The sequence below is a fragment of the Budorcas taxicolor genome, chromosome 10 (assembly GCF_023091745.1).
Source record: "Budorcas taxicolor isolate Tak-1 chromosome 10, Takin1.1, whole genome shotgun sequence".
Taxonomy (NCBI): domain Eukaryota; kingdom Metazoa; phylum Chordata; class Mammalia; order Artiodactyla; family Bovidae; genus Budorcas; species Budorcas taxicolor.
Window position 1 is genome coordinate 5,810,452 of NC_068919.1, and position 25,628 is coordinate 5,836,079.

Consider the following 25,628-nt stretch of genomic DNA (forward strand, 5'->3'; position numbering starts at 1 on the left):
GCTGGGTTGGCTCAGGAACAATGGCTACAACCTGGATGGTCCCAGCCATCTTGCCTCTTGATTCCCAGGGGTAACGTTCACTTCCAGCTCTGTTCCTAGAAACCTTCAGAGTCCTTGTTTTTTCCACATCCTGGGGATGACACGTGAGGATCCTTCTTCAGATTCCTGGAAAGAACCCGAATTCCAGGATGAACCGGATAATCACGAGTTGCCTGGGGCCACGGGTTTCAGGTGATGGAGCTGTGGCCGTGGACAAAGCAGAAATCACAAGCGTGTTGATCGTGTCCCTAAGACTGTCAGCACTGAGGCTGCAAGCTTCCTTGGCGTCTGGTGAGGGGTGGGTGCACACATTCAGAGTATCTGAAGTTGACCTGAAACTGACCGAGGGAAACTTGGGTCTCTGGGAGCAGCAGGCACGTGGCACAGCAGACCTTCTCCAGCTGTGATGTGTGTAGGAATCTTGGGGCTCCTGTTTCTGCAGACGCTGAGGCCCAAGCACTTGCGTTTCTAACAAACTTGGATGTTGCTGGGCTATATGGACCACACTTTGAATCTCTTAGAGTTTAAGCGATCCTTGTATCACTGCTACCAAATATAACCTTTTCTTTGGCTTTCAGTGAAATTCTGAATGCATGAGAATACACAAATTCTGAAAAACTAATTTCATTAGAGCATTCCAGCTGTAGCTTCAGGTGTCAGACCTTGGCTGCCACTGTAGTTTTCAAGCGACCGGGAACAGTCTTGAGCTCGTACTATCGAAGCCCCAGCTTTCTCATCTATGTGCAGAAACTCTCCCTACCTCTGTCTCATTTAGGCAAACCCTTGTTAGGGACTTTAAAAGCATGGATTCAAGTGTCTCCCTGTGACCATTGTAATCTGCTATTTTTAGTGACGTTGTGGGTTGTCTCTGGGGAAGTTGCTGGGATTCTGAAATCTTACCAGTATATTGATACACTGGCATTTTGAATGCACATCCAGTGTCTTTAAACAAATCTACGATGAACAATCATCCATTGAGTGTGCCTGGCGATATGTGAAGCGCTGTACTGGAGTTATCTTGTTTACAACAGCTCTATGAGGCAGATCCAATTAGTCCGTCCAATCGATCCAAACCAATAAAACTGAAGGTCACAAAGAATGTCAGCAGCCTGAATACGTGTATTTTACCAGTAGGTACAATCAAGATTGTACTGGCTATGTCTGACCCCTAGAATATATCTCGAGTATATCTCCATGGTTTAAGTGAGGAACAGAGCTCCAGCAGTCAAACAGGTGCAGAGACGTGACCAAGGAGAGCAGAATGCTCAGCTCTCTGTCGCGTCTGTCAAAAGGCCCTCCCCAGATCCTGGGTTAGATGCATGTTTTCTCTGTGAACTACGGAAATCGCGAGTTCCATGTTAGATTCTGACGAACAATATAAAAGCAAATTGACCTCAGCATCACGTGCAAGGGTGTTAGTCACCAAGGCCAAAGGCAGAATCTCATTCCCCCTGTGTCAGAATGAATGCTCCTGGAATTTACACTGTGGGGCTCGTGGTGGGTGCCGGGTGCCTCTATGCTGTTCAAAAACATGGAAAATTGGTAGCCAAAACTAGAAATGTATTACCTGATTAATATAGGAGTTACCTAGATATTAAGACGGTACCTAGATATTAAGTTCGAATGAAAGGTACCATTGACTTTAACATAAAAACTGCTTTGTCCTTTACATACAAATAAAAGAGAGGATTTATTTTCATTCTGAGTTTATTTAACATTTCATCCAGTTGAAATGAAATAATACATGGACTCCAACACTGGCTAGACACTGTGCTAATACTGAAATAAAAGCTGCCAGTCATTCATACTTATAATTCATTATGTTACCCAAAATATTAATAACTATTTACCTTTATAAGCTTATTGCACTTCATGTCAACTTTTCTCCAGAAAAGGTATTCCTAAGAGATCAGCAAAGACTGCCAACCTTGGTTCATTTTGTTCCTTTTGATAAACCATGATTCAACTTTACAGTTTATATTTCTCTATAGAAGCATCAAAAATCAGAAGCTTCAGCAGATAACGTTTAAAAAGACACATCTCCAGCCTCGTTCCCTTTTGTCACGAGGCTCTGGTTCTCTCATCCTGGTACGTATTAAACGTTTGGTCAGTTTGTCAACCTTTCAACCAGCCATTCATTTTTCAATGAAGGTTAAGACTAACATGGAAATGCCAATGATCCGGGGCTAAGAATTCTGAGGTTAGCTGGAGGCAGGGGTGGGGGGGGGTGGAGGCTTCAAGGCCTTGAGTGTGAAATCGTTAGTGACTCAGTCGTGTCCGGCTCTTTGGGACCCCATGCACTGCAGCCCGCCAGGCTTCTCTGTCCATGGGATTCTCCAGGCAAGAGTACTGGAGCGGGTTGCCATTGCCTTCTCCAGGGGATCTTCCTGACCCAGGGATCGATCCCAGGTCTCCCGCACTGCAGACTCTTTGCCATCTGAGCCGCTGGGGAAACCCTTCAAGTTGCCTTAGTTTCTTGTTAAAAGTGCCCTTTAAGCACCTCGTGGAGCTCTGCCTCAAATTTCTAGCTTTTACCAATTTTTAAAGAGAAGCAAAGATGGCAACAAAAGACGTCCAAGGTCAGAATGTCACGGGGAAGCTCTTTTGCTTCAAATGGCTTAAGACAGAAAGCCTGCATGAGAAAGCTCTGGCAGCAAAAGGAGGGCCCAGAGTAGCCCAGCTTCGGGCCCACTCACTGTTTCAGAGAAAAGAGAGGCACAGACACGAGGCACGCCATCCTGCCTTCATGAGGAAATTCAGTCTGCTCACATCGTCAGCAAAAATCCGCCCAAACTGGTTTCTACATTTGTTTCCACTTACAGGTCTCTGAATTACACATCGTATTGAGTGGTCTACACTTACTGAAATAACCACCTCACATATGCCTTTGAACCTCTATAGAATTACAGCATAATCTCTGTTACATTGAATACATTACTTGTGAAACTAGGACAGGTGATGTAAACAGTGGTCCATGGGCTGGTTATTTTCAAACACGGTGGAATGTAATATACAACATTCAAGTAAAATCCATTGAGTCACTGATTCACATACACATCATTTCTGTAGCTTTCTGAAAGCCAAAGAGATCTCATAGGACAACAAGAAAAGAGATGCAGGTAGATGAGGCCTCTTGATTCTTAAAAAAAAAAAAAAAAGCCAGATTCAACCCAGTCATGTAGTGCTGGTTTTGAATAGACTCCCAAAATTTGACATTTGTGCATTTCAGTTACTTAATTAGTTGATTTAAATGACTGAATATAAAGTCAACAAGTGCAACGTAAGATTAATATCTTCATAATATAAAACGGAATAAATTTAAAATTCAATCAAAGAAAGCGACCAGCAATAGGAACGCTTACAGATGTTGACAGCAGCCTCTATGTATCACACTTGTCTATTTGACTTTCAGGAGGTATATGAAGGAGCTTTCATCCTACAAATGCAAAACATTCATCTTCTACTTCAGGTTGCCTCCTGCCCAACCTGGGCAGAAAAGCAAACTGTCCTTAATATTTACGAGTCTTTTTTTTTTTTTTTACAGTTTAGCCTCAGGGCTTTCGTGTTTTCTCAACTCACTACTCAGCTCTCCTTGATTTGAAACAAGAATGGGATAAAATTTCAGTATTTTAAACAGATTTCCTTTTCACTGACTGACAATCAGTAGACTGAACATCTAACTCTATGCCTAGCGGTGCTCTGGGAAACTCTGGGTGTGAGTCAGGACATTGTCTTTGAAAAAACAGTGACTATAAAAGCTACAGGAAGGGTGTCTGTAAATCATATCATGATTCAAATGTAAGGGGCGGGGGCTGGCAGGTGAGGCCCCTAGACCACCCCCAGGAGCTGTGCCATAAGTAGCAGCTGGACTCTAAAGGCTTCTATGGGTCTTTAAAAGGTTTCTGTCACCACGAGAACCCGGCCGCCCAGGTTATTCCTCTCCAACTTGGCTACACCAGGCTCACGGCAGGCAGGCTCCTCTGAAGATGCTCCTTAACCTGCTTTATAACCCCTTGTTAAAGTACACACGCCGTAACTCAGGGTAGGTCTCTCGGATCCTGGCTTGCAGCTCAGCTTCCAAGCTTGTCACAGACATGGAACTGGGAGGAGGGAGAAAAAGACAGGGTCATGCCATGGACGGTGGAAATTCGAACCCGAGGAGAGGAAAGTGAGGACCCCCGTTCACCCCCACGACTGGTGCGAGAGCCCTGTTTGAAAAACGCTTCGCGTCCCAGGAAACTATCACTAAATAAGAAAGAAAGGCACCATCAGACCCCTTTTTGTTTCTCATCTTACTAAAAGCCTGAAAAACCACTTATGGCTGGCAAGGAGGTATGGTGATCACACTCTCAGACCCTGATTTATCGGAAAGTAATCTTGGTCCGGACACTTTCTAAGAAAAATAAAATAAATGTTCACAATTCATGAGAAAAAGACACATGCATTCAGTGGAATTTTTAGCAGTAAAAATTCACTTGCATTAATGTGCTTGTGTCCACTTTATAGTGATATATATTCTGAAACTTTTAGAAAATATGAAAATATATGAGAAAAACATCTCTTCTAGTCACACTACCGAAAAGGACCACTGTAAGTCTTTGCTTTGTGCATGTAAAAAATGCACCTGAATGGTTTATATGTGCGTATGTATTAAAGCTTATTTTTTCATTATGAATGCATACTTAATATGTAAGAGGATGAAGAAAAACTGGCCAGCAAAACTGTTGACTTTCTGTTATGGAAAGTTCATTTGCCCCTTTCCTATTTGCCTATTTCTGTTCCCCTCTAATCTTAAAAGAAACTAGTTACAGGAATGGGATCACCAGGCAATTTAACCTAACTCCTGACTTATGCTGTCCTGAATAACCTGTTCTTTTCCCAGATAGAAAGAAGAATGAAGAATTAAGCAGTTAAAAAAAAAAAAGATGCGCTCTCTATCCCCAGCACCCACCCCTTACTCTGCCCCCTGCCAAGCAATCTGCAGGCAGATCATTCGGGCAAGACAACATCTGAAGACAGAGTAGGTGGTTCACTGAGATTCCTTCCCCTCCTCTTTTTTTCCTTTAAAAACTGTCGTGATTGACAGAGAAGAAGAAATATCATATGACATCCTTTATATGTGGAATCTAACAAGAAATGATACAAATGAATTTGCTTAAAAAACAGGAGCAGACTCACAGACTTAGAGAACAAACCTACAGTTGCTGGGCGGGGGGAAGGATGAGGAGAAGGGATAGTTAGGGAGTTTGGGATGGACACGTACATCTATAGTGTCCCTATACTAAGGACACTCTGCTATATTTAAAATGGATAACCAACAAGGTCTTACTGTATAGCATAGGGAACCCTGATCAACGTTATGTGGCAGCCTGGATGGGAGGGGAGTTTGGGAGAGAATGGATACGTGTGTGTGTGTGGCTGAGTCCCTTTGTTCTTCAAAGGAAACTGTCACAACTTTGTTAACTGGCTGCTGCTGCTGCTGCTGCTAAGTCGCTTCAGTCGTGTCCGACTCTGTGCGACTCCAGAGACGGCAGCCCACCAGGCTCTCCCGTCCCTGGGATTCTCCAGGCAAGAACACTGGAGTGGGTTGCCATTTCCTTCTCCAATGCATGAAAGTGAAAAGTGAAAATGAAGTCGCTCAGTCGTGTCCGACTCTTCTTGACCCCATGGACTGCAGCCTACCAGGCTCCTCTGTCCATGGGACTTTCCAGGCAAGAGTACTGGAGTGGGGTGCCATTAACAGGCTACACTCCAATACAAAAATTAAAAGTTTTTTTTTTTTTTTTAATAAAAGGTATTACATGAAAAAAAAAACTGTCACAACTGAGCAAAATCTTTGGAGTTGGTCTCTGGACACGTGTTCACCTTCTCCCTGACTAAAGCATCTTTCCTTTCTACTGACACCTGTGTCTTGAATTACTGGCTTCTGAGCTGCAAGCAGCTGAACCTGAGCTTGGTAACACTAGTAATTAGTTGCTTAAGAATTGTTCTTTACTTGAGCGGGCTTCCCTGGTGGCTCAGTCAGTAAAGAATCCATCTGCAGTGGAGATCCCTGGGTCAGGAAGATCCCCTGGAGAAGGAAACGGCAACCCACTCCAGTGTTCTTGCCTGGAGAATCCCATGGACAGAGGAGCCTGGCAGACTACAGTCCATGGGGTCGCAAGATTCAAACAGGGCCTAGTGACTAAACCACCACCACCATAGTTGAGATGTGGTTAACTAAGAGCTAAAAAGACAGGATATAGATTTATAGACATAATGCAAAAAAAGAAAAATTATGAATATAGAAAAAAACACAGTGGCTGTTTTTTTCTTCTCTATACGGAGACCTTGGGTAATTTTAAAATAATGTTGCTAATGGCAGTGATAATGGCTATGACTTAGTGCTCAATTTTTGGGTCAGACATTATGCATTTTTAACCCTTATAAAACCTTGGAAAGTCAAGTATTATCTTAATTTTACAGATAAGGAAACTAGAGGTACAGCTGAGATTGGAAGTCAGATCCTTCTCGACCCAAATGCCACGCTCCTAAGTCACTGAGCGCAAGGTCAAGTGCTGAACCACTGATATTCCAGTACCGCAGACTAAGGAAACAAACCTTTCTTACCTGAAGCCCTGAGATTCTGGGGTTCGCCCAATTAAACAGTGCTCTTCTTCAGGAAATTCATCTGTATCAGGCTTCACAACAGGTTCTAAAGCTCCTGCCCTCTCCAAGGGGGGCTTAACTATGGGCATCAAGGTGATAAAGGTTCCCTCTCCTTGAAATTTAAGTCCCCAGCTAACAACAGTGGGGGTCAAAGACAAGTGTAGGACCAGATAAAAGACGGATGTCTCCATCAGATGGGGGGCATGATGAAGTCCGTTCCAGAAGAGACTATCGCGTCCCAAAGCCACTGGAAAGCCTCGAGCGTTAAAGGCCATCTGTGCGGGGCCTGCTGTCCATGAAGGACATGACAAAGGCCGGACTGGAGGCAGAAATCACAGCAACACGGCAGAGTGCTGCCCCTCTGCACCCGGACGTTAGACGAGAAAAGGGCTGAAGCCTCAGATTTATGCGATGCTGATTTAATGCCAGTTAATCCTGTTCTTACATCAAAGGCAGGATTCAAGGGCAACTTGTGATGAAAGATATATGCACAATAAAGCTTTTAAGGCAAAAAGGGAAAAAAAAAAACTCAAGTAGGAAGAAGGAAAGCCAATATACCAACCGCCAAAGTTAACTGCATACAGCTGCTCTCCCTAGGGGTGGAACTTAAATTCTAATATTTCTGCCTTATAGATGCCTTTGCCAATGGACTGGACACCAGTGAATCATATTTAAATTTTTATAAGAGCAAATTTGCACCAGAGTTAACCTGGGTCTTACACAAGAATAAAGCATTTTCAAATGTAATCATAGCAGGTAGCAAAGAGCTGGGCAAAGAGAGTTTTGATATTAAATAGATGTGCATTTAATTTCTGCCCCTCTCTCTTCCTTTTAGAGACTCAGCTTCATTATCTTTTTGAGACTCAACTTTCCTCCTAGTTAAATGAACCTGTGTCTTCAACTAGTTTTTAGGGTTAAAACGCAGGATCGTTCTGAAGAGTAACAAATACATACCTTTTCTGTGGAAACAGAGCACAGCACAGAGGTGTAGCAAATACCAAGCTTTAAGAACAATGAAAAAGACACATCAGAGCACTTTTGAAATGGTCTACTTTTCAGATTTTTTCTATTCTACTTTGATAACAATCCCCTTTCTTTCTTTTGAGTATTATACTGCCAACACAAAAATAAGTACTGTTTGTGTAATTTTACTACTAAGGGCTGCCAAAATAATTTAAAAAAGGGAAAAAATTTAAAACAGAGATAAAAGGAGTTTAAAAAAACCTAATCACACAAATAGCCCCAAATGTTGCAGGTTTCTCTAAAGACAGTTTCTTTCTAGCTAATGACTGGGACCAGATGTTCTGAGATGGTCTCATTTTTCAAAATGCATGTCCCATATTAGCCCTCACTTTCATATGCTGTATATTAATCTTAAAAAAAGAAAGAATGACATTGAAGTAATTCTACTCACCAAAAGCCAACTATTCCAACTTGAACAGGTGCGCTCATCCATGGGAACCTCTGGGAAAGAAATAAACTATCTTGAGTACTTTTTATACAGGCTCTCAGAGACAGTTTTCTCTGCTGGTTAATTGGAAGGAGCGTGGCCACATTACAAGATCCAGCTGGGATGCGATTAGCGCGGTGTGGGGGCACCACTGCAACGGCACGTTAGTCCCGACTTCCTGCATCCCTCGCCATCCAGCCACGATGCGCATGCGAGGGTCAGGTGGCTTCTCCTATTCCTCCCTTGCGCTTAGAATCAGAGAGATGTCTGCTTGTAAATGGGAGCTGGAGAAAATGTTATTGCTTGGCTATAATTTGTCTCCTGGCTGGGGAGGAGTGTGGTTCCAAAGCCGGAAGACTTAACAAACCTGTATTCAAATCTCTGTCCTTCCAGTTCACCCCCACTGTGGGGAAAGGGAGGCAGAGTCCACCCAGCCCAAGCTCTGGTTCCTTCTCTGCAAAATGAAGATCCCAACAGCTTCCTAAAAGCATGTGCACGAAGATACTCCAGATAACATTTATCAAGCACCTAGAACTGTGCCTGCAATGTTCAGAAACCCAAAGCCATTGCTGCCCTGCTCCCGCCCCCAACCCTGCACCTCTCCTCTCCTGGTTTTAGTAGCTGTCAGTATGGTTAAAATAATTGCTAGTATAACAAATTCTTGGCTGCCACTTTTTCATTAATAGAAATGAATGAGTTGGTTGGTCTTTTGGAGAGTATGTGTTATTAGATTTTTAGCTTTCAAAAGGGAATTTTTATAAAAGCATAATATGCAATATAATGAGCAATGAGATATATAGATTATATAAGTAAGGCCACTGAAAGAGCTGCCACCAAGTTGCCAACTAGTTGTAATGAAATCAGCCAGAGTCAACACAAGTAGTTAATTAAAAGATCAGGATCCCAAGGGGGCTTGTGTGAGAGGCGTACCCTGCTCTCCGAGAAGGCTCCTCTGGCGAAAAGGTACATCCCGCGGGTTAAGGGAGAGAAAGGGAGAGATGTCAGCAAGCAGAGACAGGCCCACAGAGCTCGCACAGACGGGCCCCGCCCCTCAAGGGATGGCAGAAGGAAAAACTGCATTTGGGGCAGCCGGGTCCAACTGATGCCACACGCCTTTCATAAGGAGATGGGGAATCGTCTTCCTAGCATTCCTTCTTTCCCAGTCGTGTACCATCAGACTGGGAGCACAGACGTGGCGACGGGAAGGCAAGCTAAGAACTGAATAAGATCTTGCTTGAAGATAGACCCATGAGAACCCACGAGAGCAGCCTCTTCTTCTCAAGTGACTCTTGAACAGCCGTGTGTGATCTCAGCAGCGGCTGTGCACAAACCAAACAGTGACGGAGGCTCGTGCAGAGGGTTTTGTTGGAACGGTTCTCAGTAACCGCAAGGATTCCGGACAATTCCGATCTCTCCCATGAAGCTCAACCTGGATGTCATCCCTGCTCCCAACTCCTTTCCAGCACCCCCTCCCGCCTCATTCACCCCTACTTCCAACAGAACGTGGTCTGAGATTTTAAAAGTGAGCTGAGGAGGTTTGGGTTTTCCCCTAAATAATCCCAGAACCTGAGGGAGGGACAGAGCACAGAATTGTGGAAACAGGATATTTTAAATGAATTAAAGACAGTAATCACAAGTTTAAAAAGATACATATTCAATGAAGTAAAAGCTCAAAAAGTTAGTATGAGTACATTCTTTCTCTTTCCAATGATCTCTACCCTTTACTTCATACTGTAAATGAAAGACAGGAAACTGCACATACTGACCGTGCTGAAGTTTTGACATATGTATTCAGCTGTGAGGCCATCGCCACAATCAAGGTAATTAAATATCTGTAGCTGTCATCCTTGTTTTGTTTCTTGTGCCATTGGCCATTCCGCCATCTTTCCAAAACCCTGCTATACCCATTCCCTGGCCACCTCCGATCTACTTTCTGTCATTATATACTAGTTTATGATTTCTAGGATTTTATATACAGTACCTACTCTTTTGTACAATTATTTTGAGATTTACTCATGCTGTTGTATATATGCATGGTTCAGGGGGTTAGGTATTCCATTGTGTGAATGGAATTTGATAATCCATTTTCCTGTTTATGAACATTCGGACTGTTTCTGGTTTGGGGCTATTGCAAATAAAGCTGCTTTAAATACTTGCCTTTTATGGACATACATTTTCATTTCTTCTAGGTAAATACTTAGGAGTGAAATGGCTAGATTGCAGGGTAAGCATATGTTTAACTTAAGAAACTGCCAAACTATTCTCCAAAGACTCTTCCGAGTCCCTTGGATTGCAAGGAGATCAAACCAGTCAATCTTATCAGAAATCAACCTTGAATATTCATTGGGCTGATGCTGAAGCTGAAGTTCCAGTAATTTGGCCTCCTGATGAGAAGAGCCGACTCACTGGAAAAGACCTGATGCTGGGGAAGATTGAGGGCAGGAGGAGAAGAGGGTGGCAGAAGATGAGATGGTTGGATGGCATCACTGACTCAATGGACACGAGTTTGAGCAAGCTCCAGGAGGTAGTGAAGGACAGGGAAGCTTGGTGTGCTGCAATCCCTGGGGTTGCAAAGGGTTGGACATGACGTAGAGAATGAACAATAAGAACAGCAAAGTGGTTGCATCCTTTTACATTCCCACCGGTAGGGAATAAGAGTTTCAGGTCCTTTAGCTACATCCTTGCCAACACTTATTATGATCAGTCTTTTTAATTTTAGCCATTCCAACAGGTGCTTAGAGGTAGCTAATGTGGTTTTTAACCTGAATTTCCCCAATGACTAAAGATACTGAGCATCTTTACATGTGATATTATTTGATATCTATGTATATTTGGTGAAATATCTGTTCAAACCTTTTGCCCTTAAAAAAAAACAGAGTTGTTTTCCTAAATAAGTGTATCTTTTGGATACAAGTTTTTTATCAGACACATACTTTGCATAAATTTTCTCCAGTCTGTTCCCTGTCCTTTCATTCTCTTTATAGTGTTCAAAAAACAGAATTTTAACATTTTGATGAAGCCCAATTTGTCCATTTTTTCTTTTACGGACTGCGCTTTTGGTGTTAAGTCTAAGAAATCTTTGCTTAACTCCAGATCTCAAAGATGTTCTATTTTCTCCTAGAAGTATGACATTTGTAGACCTTTACACTTAGACCACATGGGAGTTGGTAAGTATATGTGTGTATGCCATCAATTCCCTACACCTGGCCCACATCCCAGGCAACCTGACCATACACAGGCCTCCCACCTCTGTGCCCTTTCTGTGCTTCTGCACCACCTGTGCCCCTGGCCAGCCATCTTCAGGGGTCTCCGCTCACCTGCGGCAGCTCCTGCCATGCCCCACACTCTTATTCACCACGCGTTGGAACCATGTGCCCTGTGCCCTCCCCGCCACCACACCATATGGTTCTGAAGCCCTATTTCTATGATAATGGCACCCAGCACATTGCTGGGCGTGCAACAGGCATTGACCAAAGGGCTGCTTCATCAAACGAATGAACAAATAAATGCTACAGTCACACTCCATTAGGAGACAACCCTGAAAATCTACTGAGTAGACAGAGCTGTCCACCTTTATTAAAGAAAATATAAACGAACAAGAACTTCAGGAATGAGGAGCTCTTATCTGACCCAATTCATATCAACTTTGTTCTCAATGAAAAGTGCCAGCAAGGTAAAGAGACCACAGGAGCTATTCTTCAAGAAAACTGTTGGGTGAAGCACCAGCTTTTAAGCAATGAACTTCTGGTTTACTGCAAAGATTTCAGTGAGTCACCTGCCCACAGCTGATGCTTTTTGCTAGCACTCCGTTTGGAAAAAGACAGGGCGTGGGGGGAAGGATGAGTCATGCCGAACGCTCCCCAAGCTCACCGGTTAAAAAAGCCAAGAACATTCAATTCCTTTCATGTTTGCAGGGTTGGTCACATCCAAGGTGAAAGCCCCGAGAAGCACATCCTTGCAGGGAGGCACTTCTGGCTGCTGGAGCTGTGGGAACAGAGGGCTGACCGACCCAGGCAGACGTGGCTGCCCACACGGACATGGTGCACAGCTAAAGAAATGATCTCTGAGCCTTTGTAAAAGGCGCTCAGAAGAGCCTCCCTTTCAAAATAGTGTGTGAGAGTGCTTTGCAGATGGAAATGTATGGATACAAATATAAGCTGCCTCCACCCCTGCTTTCACAACAGCCGTACATCAATGAAGTCCTACAGTCCTTGCTACGCGGGCAAAAATGCAATATTCTGATGTAACAACCACCCTGAACGTAGGAGGGAGATGTATGTCTGAGGAGCTCAACATTTAGCCAAAGCTCTTTCAAAACACCATCCTCCAAGGAGGTCTGAATCAGTTTAGCAGCAGCCAGACCCTTGACAGCTAGTGAGGCCCTTGGACGGATCCATGAGCTTCTCTGACCGCCTCCCCGCCCGGCCACATGGCTTCTGATGCCAGCAGCCTCCTCCGGCCCTGTGTGAGGCCCTTCAGGGGGGAAGTGGGGCAGGCAGAGGGGAAGCAAACCAGGGAGGAAGGACAAGGGAGGGAAACACAACAGTGATTCACTTTTCGTGTGGAAAACCCTAGGGCCCTGTGGGAATAGTGGCTAGCTGCTTGTGTCATTGTGCTTTCTGGAAGAGAACGCCAGGCTGTATCTGTGGCAGTTTCTGTCTGTCCCAGGAGGAAAATGATGCAATATACCCAGCCCTGTCTCCTGGCCAGTGTCTGCTGCCGAGATATTAGAGTAACGGCAGCAGCTTTCCCAACGACACCGAGACCCCGGGAGTTCAAGGCCGTGACGGTTGGGAGAAGAAAGGGCCAAGTTCACATCACTGTTTTCTCTGGTGACCGAACTTCAGCATGAGCATAGATCTGCATGCAGACTCTCTCAGAGAATTTCTGGAACCCCAAGCCCACATTAGCACCCATGTGCGCTCAATACCCACAGCCAGGAGTGAGACGCCCAGGGAGTAATGTCCCAGCAGCAGCGGCAAACGGCCAGATTCGGAGCCTCGCTGCGGAGTCGGGCTGCTGACATCCCTCTGCTAACAGGGTGCTGGGTGGTGTTGGGGAGGCCGAGAGAGAGGACTGGGAAGGCTTTGATGGTGGGGGTACCGCCACTGAAGGTGGTCTCCCTGCTGCGTTCACAGGTGCTGATTCGCAACAGTGATGTATTACTGGTGGAATGACTCACACTTGGTATTCCTCTCCTGCAAAAGTTTACTTTTATGCCAGACAACAGGATGAGGTGACTGTCTCCAAGCCTTGTATCCATGTGGAAATCTGATCTTGCTTTAAAAGTCTGATTTTGCTTAAAGTCTGCAGGAGGGGGAGGTTGGATTTACTGGATTTTTTTTTTTTTTGATTCTCTGTTGCCCCTGAAGTTGGCAAGCCAATACCTTAAGAAATTAACAATCAGGAAAATCCAAAGGTTGCCTGGGTCAACATATGCCTTTGCAGAAGGACTGTAATCCTAATGTCTTATCAGATCAAGAGCTAGCAGTGAAGAACAGTGTATCAATTCTGTATCTGTTAAGTTAACAAGCCACCGGATGTTCCACTTCCTACCAGCATCCTGGAGGATAAGGCTGATGGCTCCTCTCTAAGTTCATTTGACAGGTTTTCCCCTTCAAAGCCTAAACCACTTCCCATAAGGAAAGCAGGGATAGATAGAGAAAGGAGCATCACCTTTTTTTTTTTTTACATTATCTGAAAATCAATGAGACATCAAAGTTGGTGAGTTTTAGATGTTCACATAACTTAGTAGTTTCCAGACCTAGTCACCGTTCTAGTACATCTCCTAATTCCTTGGCAGCTTTAAAGAGTTCATCTGTTTACATAATATGGTAGCTTCAAGATCTAGTCTCTGTTCCAGCACACACACTAATCCCTGAGCAGCTTTAAAGAATTCATCATTTCTAAATTCTGCAGCGGAAAGAGACTTCAGCAAAGCCTTTTCATGAATCCTCAAGTAAGAGCTTATCAAAGTAGGTAAGATGTCAAATGAGGTCACCTTTACGTTTTGGTCTTCACTAACAGCTTTACTGGTTACATCAGTGAAAATGTATATTTTTGTTTAAGCTTACACTTAAGACTGTAGAAATCCACCAGGAGATGGATGGAGACTCAGCAGGCATGTAAGAATGCTGCTTCCTGGGGGTGGTCCAGGGGCCTGTGGATCACCTGGGATGCTCGGAGGAGAACAGCTCGATCGCTACAGAGACACTGCAACGCCCCATCACAGCACTCACCTCGACGTGTGAGACTGCTAGAGGAAGAAGCTCCGAGAATATAATTTGCTCATGTACCCGAAGCTCCCAGGAGAGAATGAGCGGGCTGCTGAGGAGAGGGCCCTCTTTCTTGCTCTCACACGGGGTTGGTACATCCGACATGCCAGTCAAATGAGGCACTCAATACTATCGTTTTTTCAAAGCATACTTTTCTTGGCTTATCGTCTGAGAATGTAATTGCATTGAAAAATATTTGGTGTCGGTCTTAATTTTCCCCTCTGGAGCCCATAGAGTGAATACACAGAAATCATTCAGAAAGCGTCAGGTCCATGAACCATGTCCTTCTTTCAAAGTCTGGTAGTGTTCCCTCATTGTGATGGTTTGCCCTGAGAAAGCTGCAGTGTTTACCACACGCCTGCTCCCCCAGCCAGGAGCAGGAGCCCTTCCTCCCGCAGGAGCAACGGGGTCAGATTCCACGCACAGCAGGAGCCAGAGAAGCTGCAACCTCCGCCTCCTCCCTACCTGTTACAGGAAACTGGAAAGCTAAGGTGAGGCGTAAATACAACTGCATCTGAATCCTGGAAACCATAAGAATGCAGACAGTCCACAGAGGTTTCTCAGTTACAGTTTCATCCTGGAATGTTTTCAGACCCTGAGGGGAGGCGGCTGATAGATTAATGGATTATTAGAGATGATTGCCAAAGAAAAATACATCTAGGCACTAATTCAGTATTCTGTGAAGCTGCTACTCCCAACTATTCTTTCCTTTCAGATCCGATGTATAGGGACTTACAAACGAATCATTCCAAATTCATACCCTCTCTTCATTATTACTTAGCTAGGGATCTGACTGATAACTAAGATAAGCGTGTACTTGGGTTATGGCCGCCCAAGAGGAGAGGGCAGCATTCAACAAATGAAAGATTTATGGAACTTTTTCAAATATTTCTTATTAGAAATAAAATATTTCATCAAGTGTCCAACTGCCACTGGCCTTTAAATTCTTTACTCCCTATCCACGTGGGAAATAGTCTGTATAGTCTGAAGTCTGAAGACAAATTGTATGGATTGAGACAAGGATAAACAGAACTGGGGCTTACCTTGAGAAAGGCTTTCTTTTCCAGAGTATTCATGATAAATGGAGGGATGGCTGGAAGTAAAGATAGACCCGCTTAAATCTTGGATAATGTCTATTTTCAGCTCACATTTTTTTTTCCTCAACAATTTCACGAAAGGCTTATATTACTTGCAGACTAGTTTCACACTGGCAGAGTAAAAGCAATTGCAATATTCTTTAAAATATCTTAGCATTACAAAAACCCCCACTGTTTCCATTTGTTAAAGTTTTGAAAAATAACACAATGCTCTATGCCAGCTAGAAAATTTTATGATCTTGATGAGAACTTTATCTTTAACATTAAATATGCAACAATGCAAACATCAGAAACTTTCCCCTTCTGTACCAATGATACAAATGCAGCCTTTCCCAGGTGTCCATCCCTATGGAGTACAGTATAAAAATTCCTGCCTTGAGTCACACAGACCACTTGTTAGCTGGGGTGATTCAGAAAAAGTCACCTCACTGCTCTGAGCTTTGGTTTTCTGTTTTCCTCATCTATATAAGGGGATAACTGTATCAAACTAGCCAGGACGATAAGCTGCAATGATCCATGTAAAACATCAGATAGCTTAGTTCATTTACTCGTGATTCAGTGGCACCCCACTCCAGTACTCCTGCCTGGCAAATCCCATGGATGGAGGAGCCTGGTGGGCTGCAGTTCATGGGGTCGTGAAGAGTCGGAAACGACTGAGCGACTTCACTTTCACTTTTCACTTTCATGCATTGGAGAAGGAAATGGCAACCCACTCCAGTGTTCTTGCCTGGAGAATCCCAGGGATGTGGGAGCCTGGTGGGCTGCCGTCTCTGGGGTCACACAGAGTCGGACACGACTGGAGCGACTTAGCAGACTCGACTATCCATTAGACTAAACTGTCACAGCAATTACCTTTAGAGATGTTGCTGGGATAGGAAGACTGTCTCTTCTCCTGGGACTAAATAATGTTTCAGATAACCAAGCCACTGGAAACAAATCTGTTGGGATGACTGAACTCCAAAGAGGAGCCTTGTATTTCAAACTGGGAAAGAGCAAAACCAAAAGCCTACCCAGGGTAGCAGCTGGAGTGGCCAGCTTGGTCTCATAAAATCTGGAGACCTGGGCTCAGCAGGTATACCAGGGCAGCCTCCCCAGCTCCTCGCAGGTCAGTGACAACATGCTGGTCCCTGACTCCGGGGACTCTTGGCCTACATTTCATGACTGTGGTTTCCTCAGTTCACCCACCCTACCGTGCACACCGCTGTCACACGATGATGTCTTTGTTAAATCACTTAACGGTGGTTAATCAGTTCAGTTCAGTTCAGTCTTTCAGTTGTGTCCGACTCTAGGACCCCATGGACTGCAGCACGCCAGGCTTCCCTGTACTTCACTCTATCCCGGAGCTTGCTCAAACTCATGTCCATCCAGTCGGTGATGCCATCCAACCATCTCATCCTCTGTCATCCCCTTCTCCTCCTGCCCTCGATCTTTCCCAGCATCAGGGTCTTTTCCAATGAGTCAGCTCTTCACATCAGATGACCAAAGTATTGGAGTTTCAGCTTCAGCATCAGTTCTTCCAATGAATATTCGGGACTGATTTCCTTTAGGATGGACTGGTTGGATCTCCTTGCAGTTCAAGGGACTCTCAAGAGTCTTCTTCACACCACAGATCAAAAGCATCAATTCTTTGGTGCTCAGCTTTCTTTATGGTCCAAATCTCACATTGATAAATGACTACTGGAAAAACCATAGCTTTGACTAGATGGACCTTTGCTGGCAAAGTAATGTCTCTGCTTTTTAATCAGATAACCAATTAGCTGGAGTGCCAGTAGTCGGAAAGGAAGAAAGTTTTCTTTCTTTAACTTTTGTTTGCTCACTCCTACTTGTGAGGAATGCTGATGAGCATTCTCAATGACAAAAGGAATTCAAAGACAACAACCAAAAACACATCCCTGGGAAAATCTAACAGCGCTCAAGTAAGCATGCCTCCTTTGAGAGCTTAGTAAATAGCCAAGGGCTGTGTGCCCTCAATTTAGACAAGGAAATTGAAGACACTCATTTCTGTTTTCTTTTTTCTTTAAAGAGTAACGTTCTCTTGGGCCCTCTGGTTTCTGAGAACCTTCTTGAGAGTCCTGGTCTGAGTGTAGCTGAAGAAGCTTTAGGACTAGATCAGAGATTCTCAGAGGAACTAAGTCACAGCAGAGATTTTCTGCATTTCATCATGCTGAGTCCAAGTCTAATGGACAAAACTAAGTCCATCCTGGCAGCCATTTTATTCAGAGCTGTTGGAATTAACCCAACTTGGTTTGTGTTCCAATGGTTTCCAACTGATACAAATAAATCCTCAGTATAAATTATTCTTATTCAAGAACTGTTAGAAGTTTCTTGTCAAGATTGACTAAGACCCAATTCTTTCTCTCCAAATTCTCATCACCCGTACTGCCAACTGCCCTGGTCCAACCGCCATCCTGACCAGTCTCCAGTCACCAGTCTTGGTTCCTCTTCAGCTGACTCTCAGCATGGCGCCCAGGGTCGTGCAGTTAAAGCCCGAGTTGAGTTATTATTGCTACTCCCCTGCTCAAAACCCTGCATGGCCTTCCACCCCTGGGACTAAAGCCAGGACTCCAAACGCCTGCAGAGCCATCCGCGCTCTGCCCACGCCAGCCCGGCTGCCCTGTCTACTGTCCCTGCCCCCTTCTCTCCCCCCACATGGCCCTGTGATGCTTCCAGCCACCAGGCATGCCTCAGCCATCTCTTGCTGTTCCACGTGCCCCAGACGATGCATCCCTGGAACCACCCTCCCCCTTGTCTGCCCAATCTACTCCTGCCACCAAGCAGGACCTCTGGGGTCTTCCTGGGACAGACCCCGTCCCCCACATCCTCTGCTGCAGCTCCTCTCTGAAGCACCCAGATAACAGCATCTCAGGACGATCATGAGCACGCAGCCCCCAGACTGTCCGGCGCCCAAGGACTGATGCTGTTAACCCTCTTTGTTACCTTACCATCAACCAATCAGAGAACTATGCACAAGCCAGTCACATACCCTGCGGCAGCCCCTCCCCATTGTGTGGCCTTTAAAAATGCTGTGTCTGTAAATGCTTTGGGGTTTTTTGGGGGGCACGAGCCACACTGCCCTTGCACAGCCCTGCAACAGACCTTCCTCTTCTCCAAACTCTGTCGTCTGGTAGTGTTCGGCCTCACTGGACACACGGACTTGGGTTTGATAAAACTTCCACTCCAAGACCCCCACCCTCTGTATCCCCTGAGCCCTTGTAACCATCTCATAGATTACATATCTGACTTATTTGGTCAATTCTCTGCCTCCCTGACCAGACGCCATCTCAGGGAGGGATCCTTCACAGTTGGTGCTCACTGGCACACCAACGCTTGTTCAAGCGAGATGTGCCAAGTACGCGAACAGATGCCAAGGTTCTCCTCACCCATGCCAGGGGCTGCCATCAGGATCCTGGAGACAACTACTTGCGTGATGGCTTGTTTGGCAGCGTTTGCTGACTCGCCCAGGCGGTTCCCGTTCTCATCTGTGACAGGAATGCCAACTTTGAGTTCCCTGGAGAGCAAGACACGTGCAAAGTTCATACACAGGCGGTTCATGGAACAGCTGGAAACAGTACTTAGGCTGTGAAAGATCAAGTCCCTACTTAATCCAAAAATGCACTCCAGGGTCATTTTTGGCCCTAATAAGCCTGATTTTTAAATGCCACGAACAGGCTTAATCCTTGTGGGACAGACACAAAAAGGAAACAACACTAGCAAATTTTGTAAAAAGAAAAAAAAAGGTAGCATTTTGAATAACAATAGAACTCAAAGGATGACTAGGTAACTTAAAGAATTTCAGGCAAGGCTTAACTGGGGCTCCTGCTGCAGCAGTGGGGAGCGAAAACAAGCAACAGCTTCCTTTTCTAGCTTGCTGGCTCCCTGGGGGCTTGCCAGCTCCCTTGGTTGGGGGCCAGCTTGTTCCTTATATGCGGTGAGAGTAGGGGTGTGTCCAGGGGTCCAGCAGGACGGTGGCTTAGGCATTTTGCCCAGTCCTTAGGTTGTCATGTGCAGGGGCCTACCCCAGCCCCCTGCTTTTGCTCCAGGCTCTTCAAAAGTGGGAGCTGGCTGTTTCGGTCTCTTTGTATCTTTTCTCCAGAATATTCCCTAACAGTGAAGCCTTGCCTGAATTTCTAAAGAAAAGAAAAGGAGAGAGATACAATTCACAGCATCATTAAGTGAGCTAACTATACTGATAGAGCAGCCACAAGTACAGGCACTACTGGACATTTAACTGTGGTCACTAAAGCTATAATTATTGCTTCTCTGTTACCCTGGTTTTTGTTATCCATTCCAAAATGCTTTTTTTTCATTCTTCCTTCTCCTTTAATTTTTGCCAGTACTAAAAAATACTTCCAAAGACATAGATTAATCTTATCGTAAACCCTAAAAGAAAATCTGGGTGGGGGAAGAACCTATTTTATAGAATAAGCTTTCTGGGCACAGACATAAGCCTGAGGTCTATTTTTTTAAAACCTTGTATCATACAGAAATAGAAAGACTAGTCCAAATCCCATATGCTCATCAGTCCACTTTAATAATCAGCAACTCAGAGCTGACCCTGTTTCATCAATGGGCCCATCCTCACCCCATTACCAGATGACATGGAGGCAAATCTCATATACTTTCATCTGCAAATACTAAAATAAAACAAATGGTTTTAAAGTTTAACAAAGCAATTTATTAGAAGAGATCCTACTGTCAAGCAAAAGTCCTCTCTAGGAGGGCACATCAACCTTACCTCTGCCTCATTAATGGAATATTGATGCAATTAGCCGCAGCTACAGCAGCGAAGGGAACAAACCGTCCTATGAGCGGAGAGACACGCTGCAGAAAACACAATTCCGAAAGCAAGATCTTAGTTTTCTACAGTACTGAATGCAAATACTTATTTCTTCTCAAAACACCACTACCAAGGCAGAGTCCTACTTGTATAGCAACGCAGGCCAAAAGTGTGCTCAACACTTCTTTCCTAGAGGTTATTTTCCTATTGCCAGCCTGGGCATCCTGGGACCAGGTGGACATCCATGATGTTTTGATGGCTGCATGTGGATGACGGAGCAGGGGTTTTGAAGTCCCAAAGTCTGGGGTTTAGATGCTGACTCCTCCACCCTTCAGAGGTGTGCCCCGAGGCACCCTGCCCAGCACCCAGCCGTGGTGGGCTCTGTGGGTGGGCCCTTAAGCATTTAGCGCTTAAGACACAGTGTCAGGCACAAACAAGTGTCTTGGCAAATGTTATTAGTGAGGATATAATTTTTTTTAAAAAAGCAAAAAACAGTTGAAGATGATGACTATAATAAGAAAGTCATCAGACTTGAACTATTTTGAGAAATAACAGAGAGACTTCGAGCCAGGTAGGTGAGAACAAATCAAGACGCTTCACTACGGAGACAAAAATCTGAATACCTTGGTTAACGCGTTGAGTCCCAGAGCTGTTGCTACAGCACCTGTCGTTGCAGAAACGTAAGCTGTTCCCAGTTCACTGAAAAGAAGGAAAATGGTACATAAACAAATGAGTGTATATCAGAAAACTCAAGTCCAACATTTTGGGAAGAAATGAAGAAGATTAAGAATAGAGATTCCATAAAGCATGACACAAATGAGCTTATTGGAGGGACAGGAACACGCTCACGAGAAGAGCCTCGTGGCTGCCAAGCCAGAAGAGAGGAGGGAGCGACGGACTGCGGGTTTGGGTTTAGTGGATGCAAACCACTGTATATAGAACGGATGAACAGCAGTGTTCTCCTGCCCAGCACAGCAAACTACAGGCGACATCCTGCGGCAGACTACAATGGAAGCGAATATGAAAAAGAATGTACATTTTAACCGAATCCCTTTGCTGCACAGTAGAAACTAACAGCATTGTAAATCAACCATACTTCAGTAAAATAAATTTTAAAAAAGATTCATCAATGATATATTCAGCTCTGCCAGTAGAGCTATTCATACAAAAAGGAAGCAGACCCATATAAAAATGGCATTCTTCACAAAACCCAACTACCACGCTGAACAAGTAGACGTGAAGAATATGTGTGTCTGGGGGAGGGGAAGAAAGGAAGCTGTGACTGGGCTGCTGCTGCTGCTAAGTCGCTTCAGTCGTGTCCAACTCTGTGCAACCCCATAGACGGCAGCCCCCCAGGCTCCCCGTCCCTCGGATTCTCTAGGCAAGAACACTGGGCAGGAAGCTACAAATATGGGGAAATGCATATTAGCTTAAATGTTTGTAGCCTATGGACTTACTTAAATAAAAAGTACCTCTGAAAATATTGCTATACATACTGAAAGTAAAAATGCAGTGCAGCCATTCTTAAAATGACTTCTTACTGTATAAAAATACTAAAAGTCTTATCCTCAAAATACAAGTAAGCCCAAGCAGTTCTCTATTATTTTTAAATAAATTTTAATTCAAGAATCGGATGAAATGAAGGTGTGATCAGCACTGCTGGGTTGCAGATTTCAATATTCTTTGTTCCCTTGGATGATAATAGAAGAATACAGATGATCAAACTCAATTTAAGAGTTAAAGCAAAACCAAAAATTCTTTGAAGTGTTATATAAGTTAGGCTCAAAGTTTTGGTTAACTAATCACTTTAGCTTGCCTGAACATTTTCTCACAGGAGGCAAAATTTTAAATCCATTCACTTTCTTTCAGGCTCCAGAGACGTCCTATTTTAAAGACAAATCAGATATAAGATCCCCTGGATTTCTGCAGAGACCCCCCAACTGCTGATGCTGCTATCTGGGTAACCCACAGGGCCTGCCCCGAGCTGTCTGCTGTGTGTTCTGTGTGGGTGAAGGGGATGTGCCCTTGGGTGCAGGAGCCCTGCCTTCCTACCAGCGCCACTAACAGCGTGGATGATGTCTGAGAAGGCAGGCTGTCTGTTATCTAGGCAGAAAGCGAGGAAAAGACGCACTACGGAGATACAGGCTCCCTAAGATTCCGAACCACATAAACGATTTGTACAAATACACTTTTTCACCAGGAGGGCATCACCACCGGATCAAATGAACACCAGAGGAATGCAGAGGCTGGTTAAACCTCCAGTCTTACTTGACAGTGAGGGGGGCATCTCCACTTCTGTTGGTGTAATTGACCACGGCATTGAAGGACTGGTTGATCCACTGCCAGAAGAGCACGGCTGGTGTGGTCCTGAAACAGAGAGGCCTGTCACACACCCACCGCCGCTGGGGGTCGAGCCGGCACGCAGAGCAGACGCCGCGGACACAGGGACCCGGGCAGCAGCCAGACTGGGGCCGGGAGCGCGCTGGGCCCAGGGCTGGATGCTCTGCGTCAGAGGCTGAGGACCAGTGGGGCTGGGCAGGTTTTCATCCTCTCTGAGTCTCAGTCTCCTCACTCATGAGCTGAGGATAGCAACGGACTGAAGTGGGCTAGGGCAGCGGTCCTGAACCTTTATAGCACCAGGGACGGTTTCACGGAAGACAAGTTTTCTGCGGACTGGAGTGGGGGATGGTTTCGGGATGATTCAGGCTCACTACATTTATTGCACACTTCATTTCTATTATTACTACATTAGTTCCACCTCAGATCATCAGGCATTAGATCCTGGAGGATGGGATCGCTGGGTTAAGGTGAGGATGGAGTTAAATCTTGTCTTAAACTTGTAAGGGAGCCCAGCAAAGAGCAGGCACTCAATTGCTGTGATCAACATCAGGTCCCTTCTCTTCCAGAAAGAAGCTATCTGTAGGCTAAGTATTTCTCATCCCCCCTCATTCCACGTATAAGCCTAGGTGTTTACACCTACATACATACTTATACCTATATTATATGAATTGATTACAGACTCTGCTTAGAGGCTTTCTAAACGTTCTTTCTCATTTTCTTTTGGGTCTAAGATTTAAGGAGAAATTCAACCTCCTTTTGGGCAACAAGGAGAGTTCTATTCAACCCAAGGAAAAGGTAAAACAACCTCCGAGGATTGTAACTTCTATACAAAATGAAACTCTACATGAAATGACATTTATTTCAATACAACCATTCAAGTACAAAAATGTGCTTTAAGCTCCTGGAATATAAAACAAACTGTTGTTACATTGCCAGAACTTACCTGTAAAATGTCATCATACAACCTGTGATGGTCATGTTCATTGGAACTTGAGCTGACATTCTTCCTATTAAAATCATCTTTTCTCCAGTGTCAGGATGAAACGCTGAATCATAGATGTACTTTGCTCTCCATAATTCATTTTCTGTGAGACCTGAAGGAACAATTCCTTGCCTAGGAAAACAGCAACAAACAACACAGCAATTGTTTATTCCAAGTACCTCACCAGTGCTACCTAGAACATCTGTGTCTGGATAGGGTGGAACATCGAACTATTGCGTAGAGCCAGGGAAATTCCAATAACACAAAGGACAATATACACTTAAAATGAGCATTTTAAACCCACAAATCTCAAGTTATCTATAACGTGGAAAAACAAAAACGTGTTGTAAAATAGGGAACTATTCAACTTTGAAATATTCTTTGTTTTAAATGACATTTTAAAATGTACTTTGAACTCTGTAAACTCTAAGATATTTTTCCCTCATTAGACAAAAGCTGTGGCAATCAAGAACATGAAACCATTCTTAAACCTGTATTTTGAAAACCTGGACTAGAAAGGTTCATTATATTTCCTTATCAAAGAAACACATATTCCTTGCAAGAAATTTAGAAAAGACACAAATTCATTAGCATAACTAAAGCCATTCGAGCTTTCCCTGATTCACAGCCACTGGTAATGCTTACTGAGTACCCTTTCAGGTTTTTCTAGATCGATAGACATGATCATTTATCACCTTTTTTATCAATACTATTTTGTAAACCTTTCTCTATATCTTCATATATTCTATATCATCTATACTGGGTTGAATACTTTCCACCCAAAAAATTCACATTCACATGGAACTTCAGAATATGACCTTATTTGTAAACAGGGCCGTTAATTATGTACTTAAGGTGAGGTCATGCTGGATTGTGGGAAAGGGGGGTCAAGTTCAATGCCTGATGCCTTTGTAAGACCAAGCGCAGCCACATAAAGAAGAGTATGTGATGAGGGAGACAGAGATTTGAGAGGCATGGCTACAAGCCTAGGGCTTCCAGGCTGGAAGAGATAAAGAAGGATCTGCCCTAGGGCTGTCAGAGGTAGCCCTGCAAACACCTTGATTTCAGACCATACATTTCCTTTATTTTAAGCCACTCAGCTTGTGGTAATGTGTTAAGGCAGCCATAGAAATCATACTAACCCCCACTGCAGGACATTGTAACTGCACTTAACCTTTTCCACTGGTAAAGGATGAGGAAGTAAATACCCTTAAAAGTAAAACTTTTCCCACATCCAAGATTACTTAGAAAGAAATGAGTATATTCTCTGAGATAAAAACTATGTAAAATATTAAAACTAAATATTTTATCCTTTTTCTCGACTTGAGTACGTCCCTTTACTTATCCTCAGCAGCGGCACCATCATCATCATCTAGGTAGCCTGTTGTACTCTTTATACAATGTGGATGATTTGGTTCAGTTAGGTTATCTGCTGTCATGCAAAATTTTATTATTATGCATTCAGGTCATGGGGTTGCAAAGAGTTGGACACGACCAAGCACAGCACAGCACGGGAACAAAAGAAGGCTCTGCCCAGAAAGGTGTGACCCATTTTAGGGTTCTAGGCATGTTCACAGACACTTCTGGCATTTTCCTAATAGTCTTTTTGTTTGTTTTGTCACTTAAAGTTTTTAATCGATTTGGAATTTACTTTAAGATACAAATATGAGAAACTGCTTAACTTCTGTTACCAGTTGGCTGGTCTTCCGTTCCAATATGAAGATTTCAATGTTATCTTTATCATCAGTTGAGCTTTTATGAACGTTAGGCTTGCTTTCTGGACATTCCACAGTAATCCCCTCATCTTGTGGTGTCAAAGCCACTATTGTAATTGATGGTTTTTTTTTAAATTAATTTTTTATTGGAATATAGTTCATTTATGATGTGTTAGTTGCCACTGTATGACTTAATATCTCATAGAGCACTGGTCCTTCACTCCATTCCTCGTCTGCGTTTTCAAAAGTGCCTTAGCTATTATTGTGTTAATTTTATAGGTGATCACAATTGTATTTTGACCAAA

General features: G+C 44.1%; 1 protein-coding gene across 1 annotated transcript in view; it reads right to left on the minus strand.

Annotated features, from left to right (window-relative positions):
- Window positions 1–1,750: 1,750 nt before the first annotated feature.
- Window positions 1,751–25,628, minus strand: part of SFXN1 (sideroflexin 1) — a 55,639-nt gene continuing 31,761 nt past the window's right edge. Inside the window, exons 3-11 of the mRNA XM_052646296.1 lie at window positions 23,570–23,740; window positions 22,555–22,653; window positions 20,910–20,985; window positions 20,245–20,330; window positions 18,890–19,017; window positions 15,456–15,505; window positions 8,102–8,151; window positions 7,642–7,689; window positions 1,751–4,139 (exon numbers count right to left, since the gene is read on the minus strand). Coding sequence (XP_052502256.1) covers window positions 4,043–4,139; window positions 7,642–7,689; window positions 8,102–8,151; window positions 15,456–15,505; window positions 18,890–19,017; window positions 20,245–20,330; window positions 20,910–20,985; window positions 22,555–22,653; window positions 23,570–23,740 — 805 coding nt within the window. The 3' untranslated portion in view covers window positions 1,751–4,042. The remainder of the gene's footprint in view (window positions 4,140–7,641; window positions 7,690–8,101; window positions 8,152–15,455; window positions 15,506–18,889; window positions 19,018–20,244; window positions 20,331–20,909; window positions 20,986–22,554; window positions 22,654–23,569; window positions 23,741–25,628) is intronic.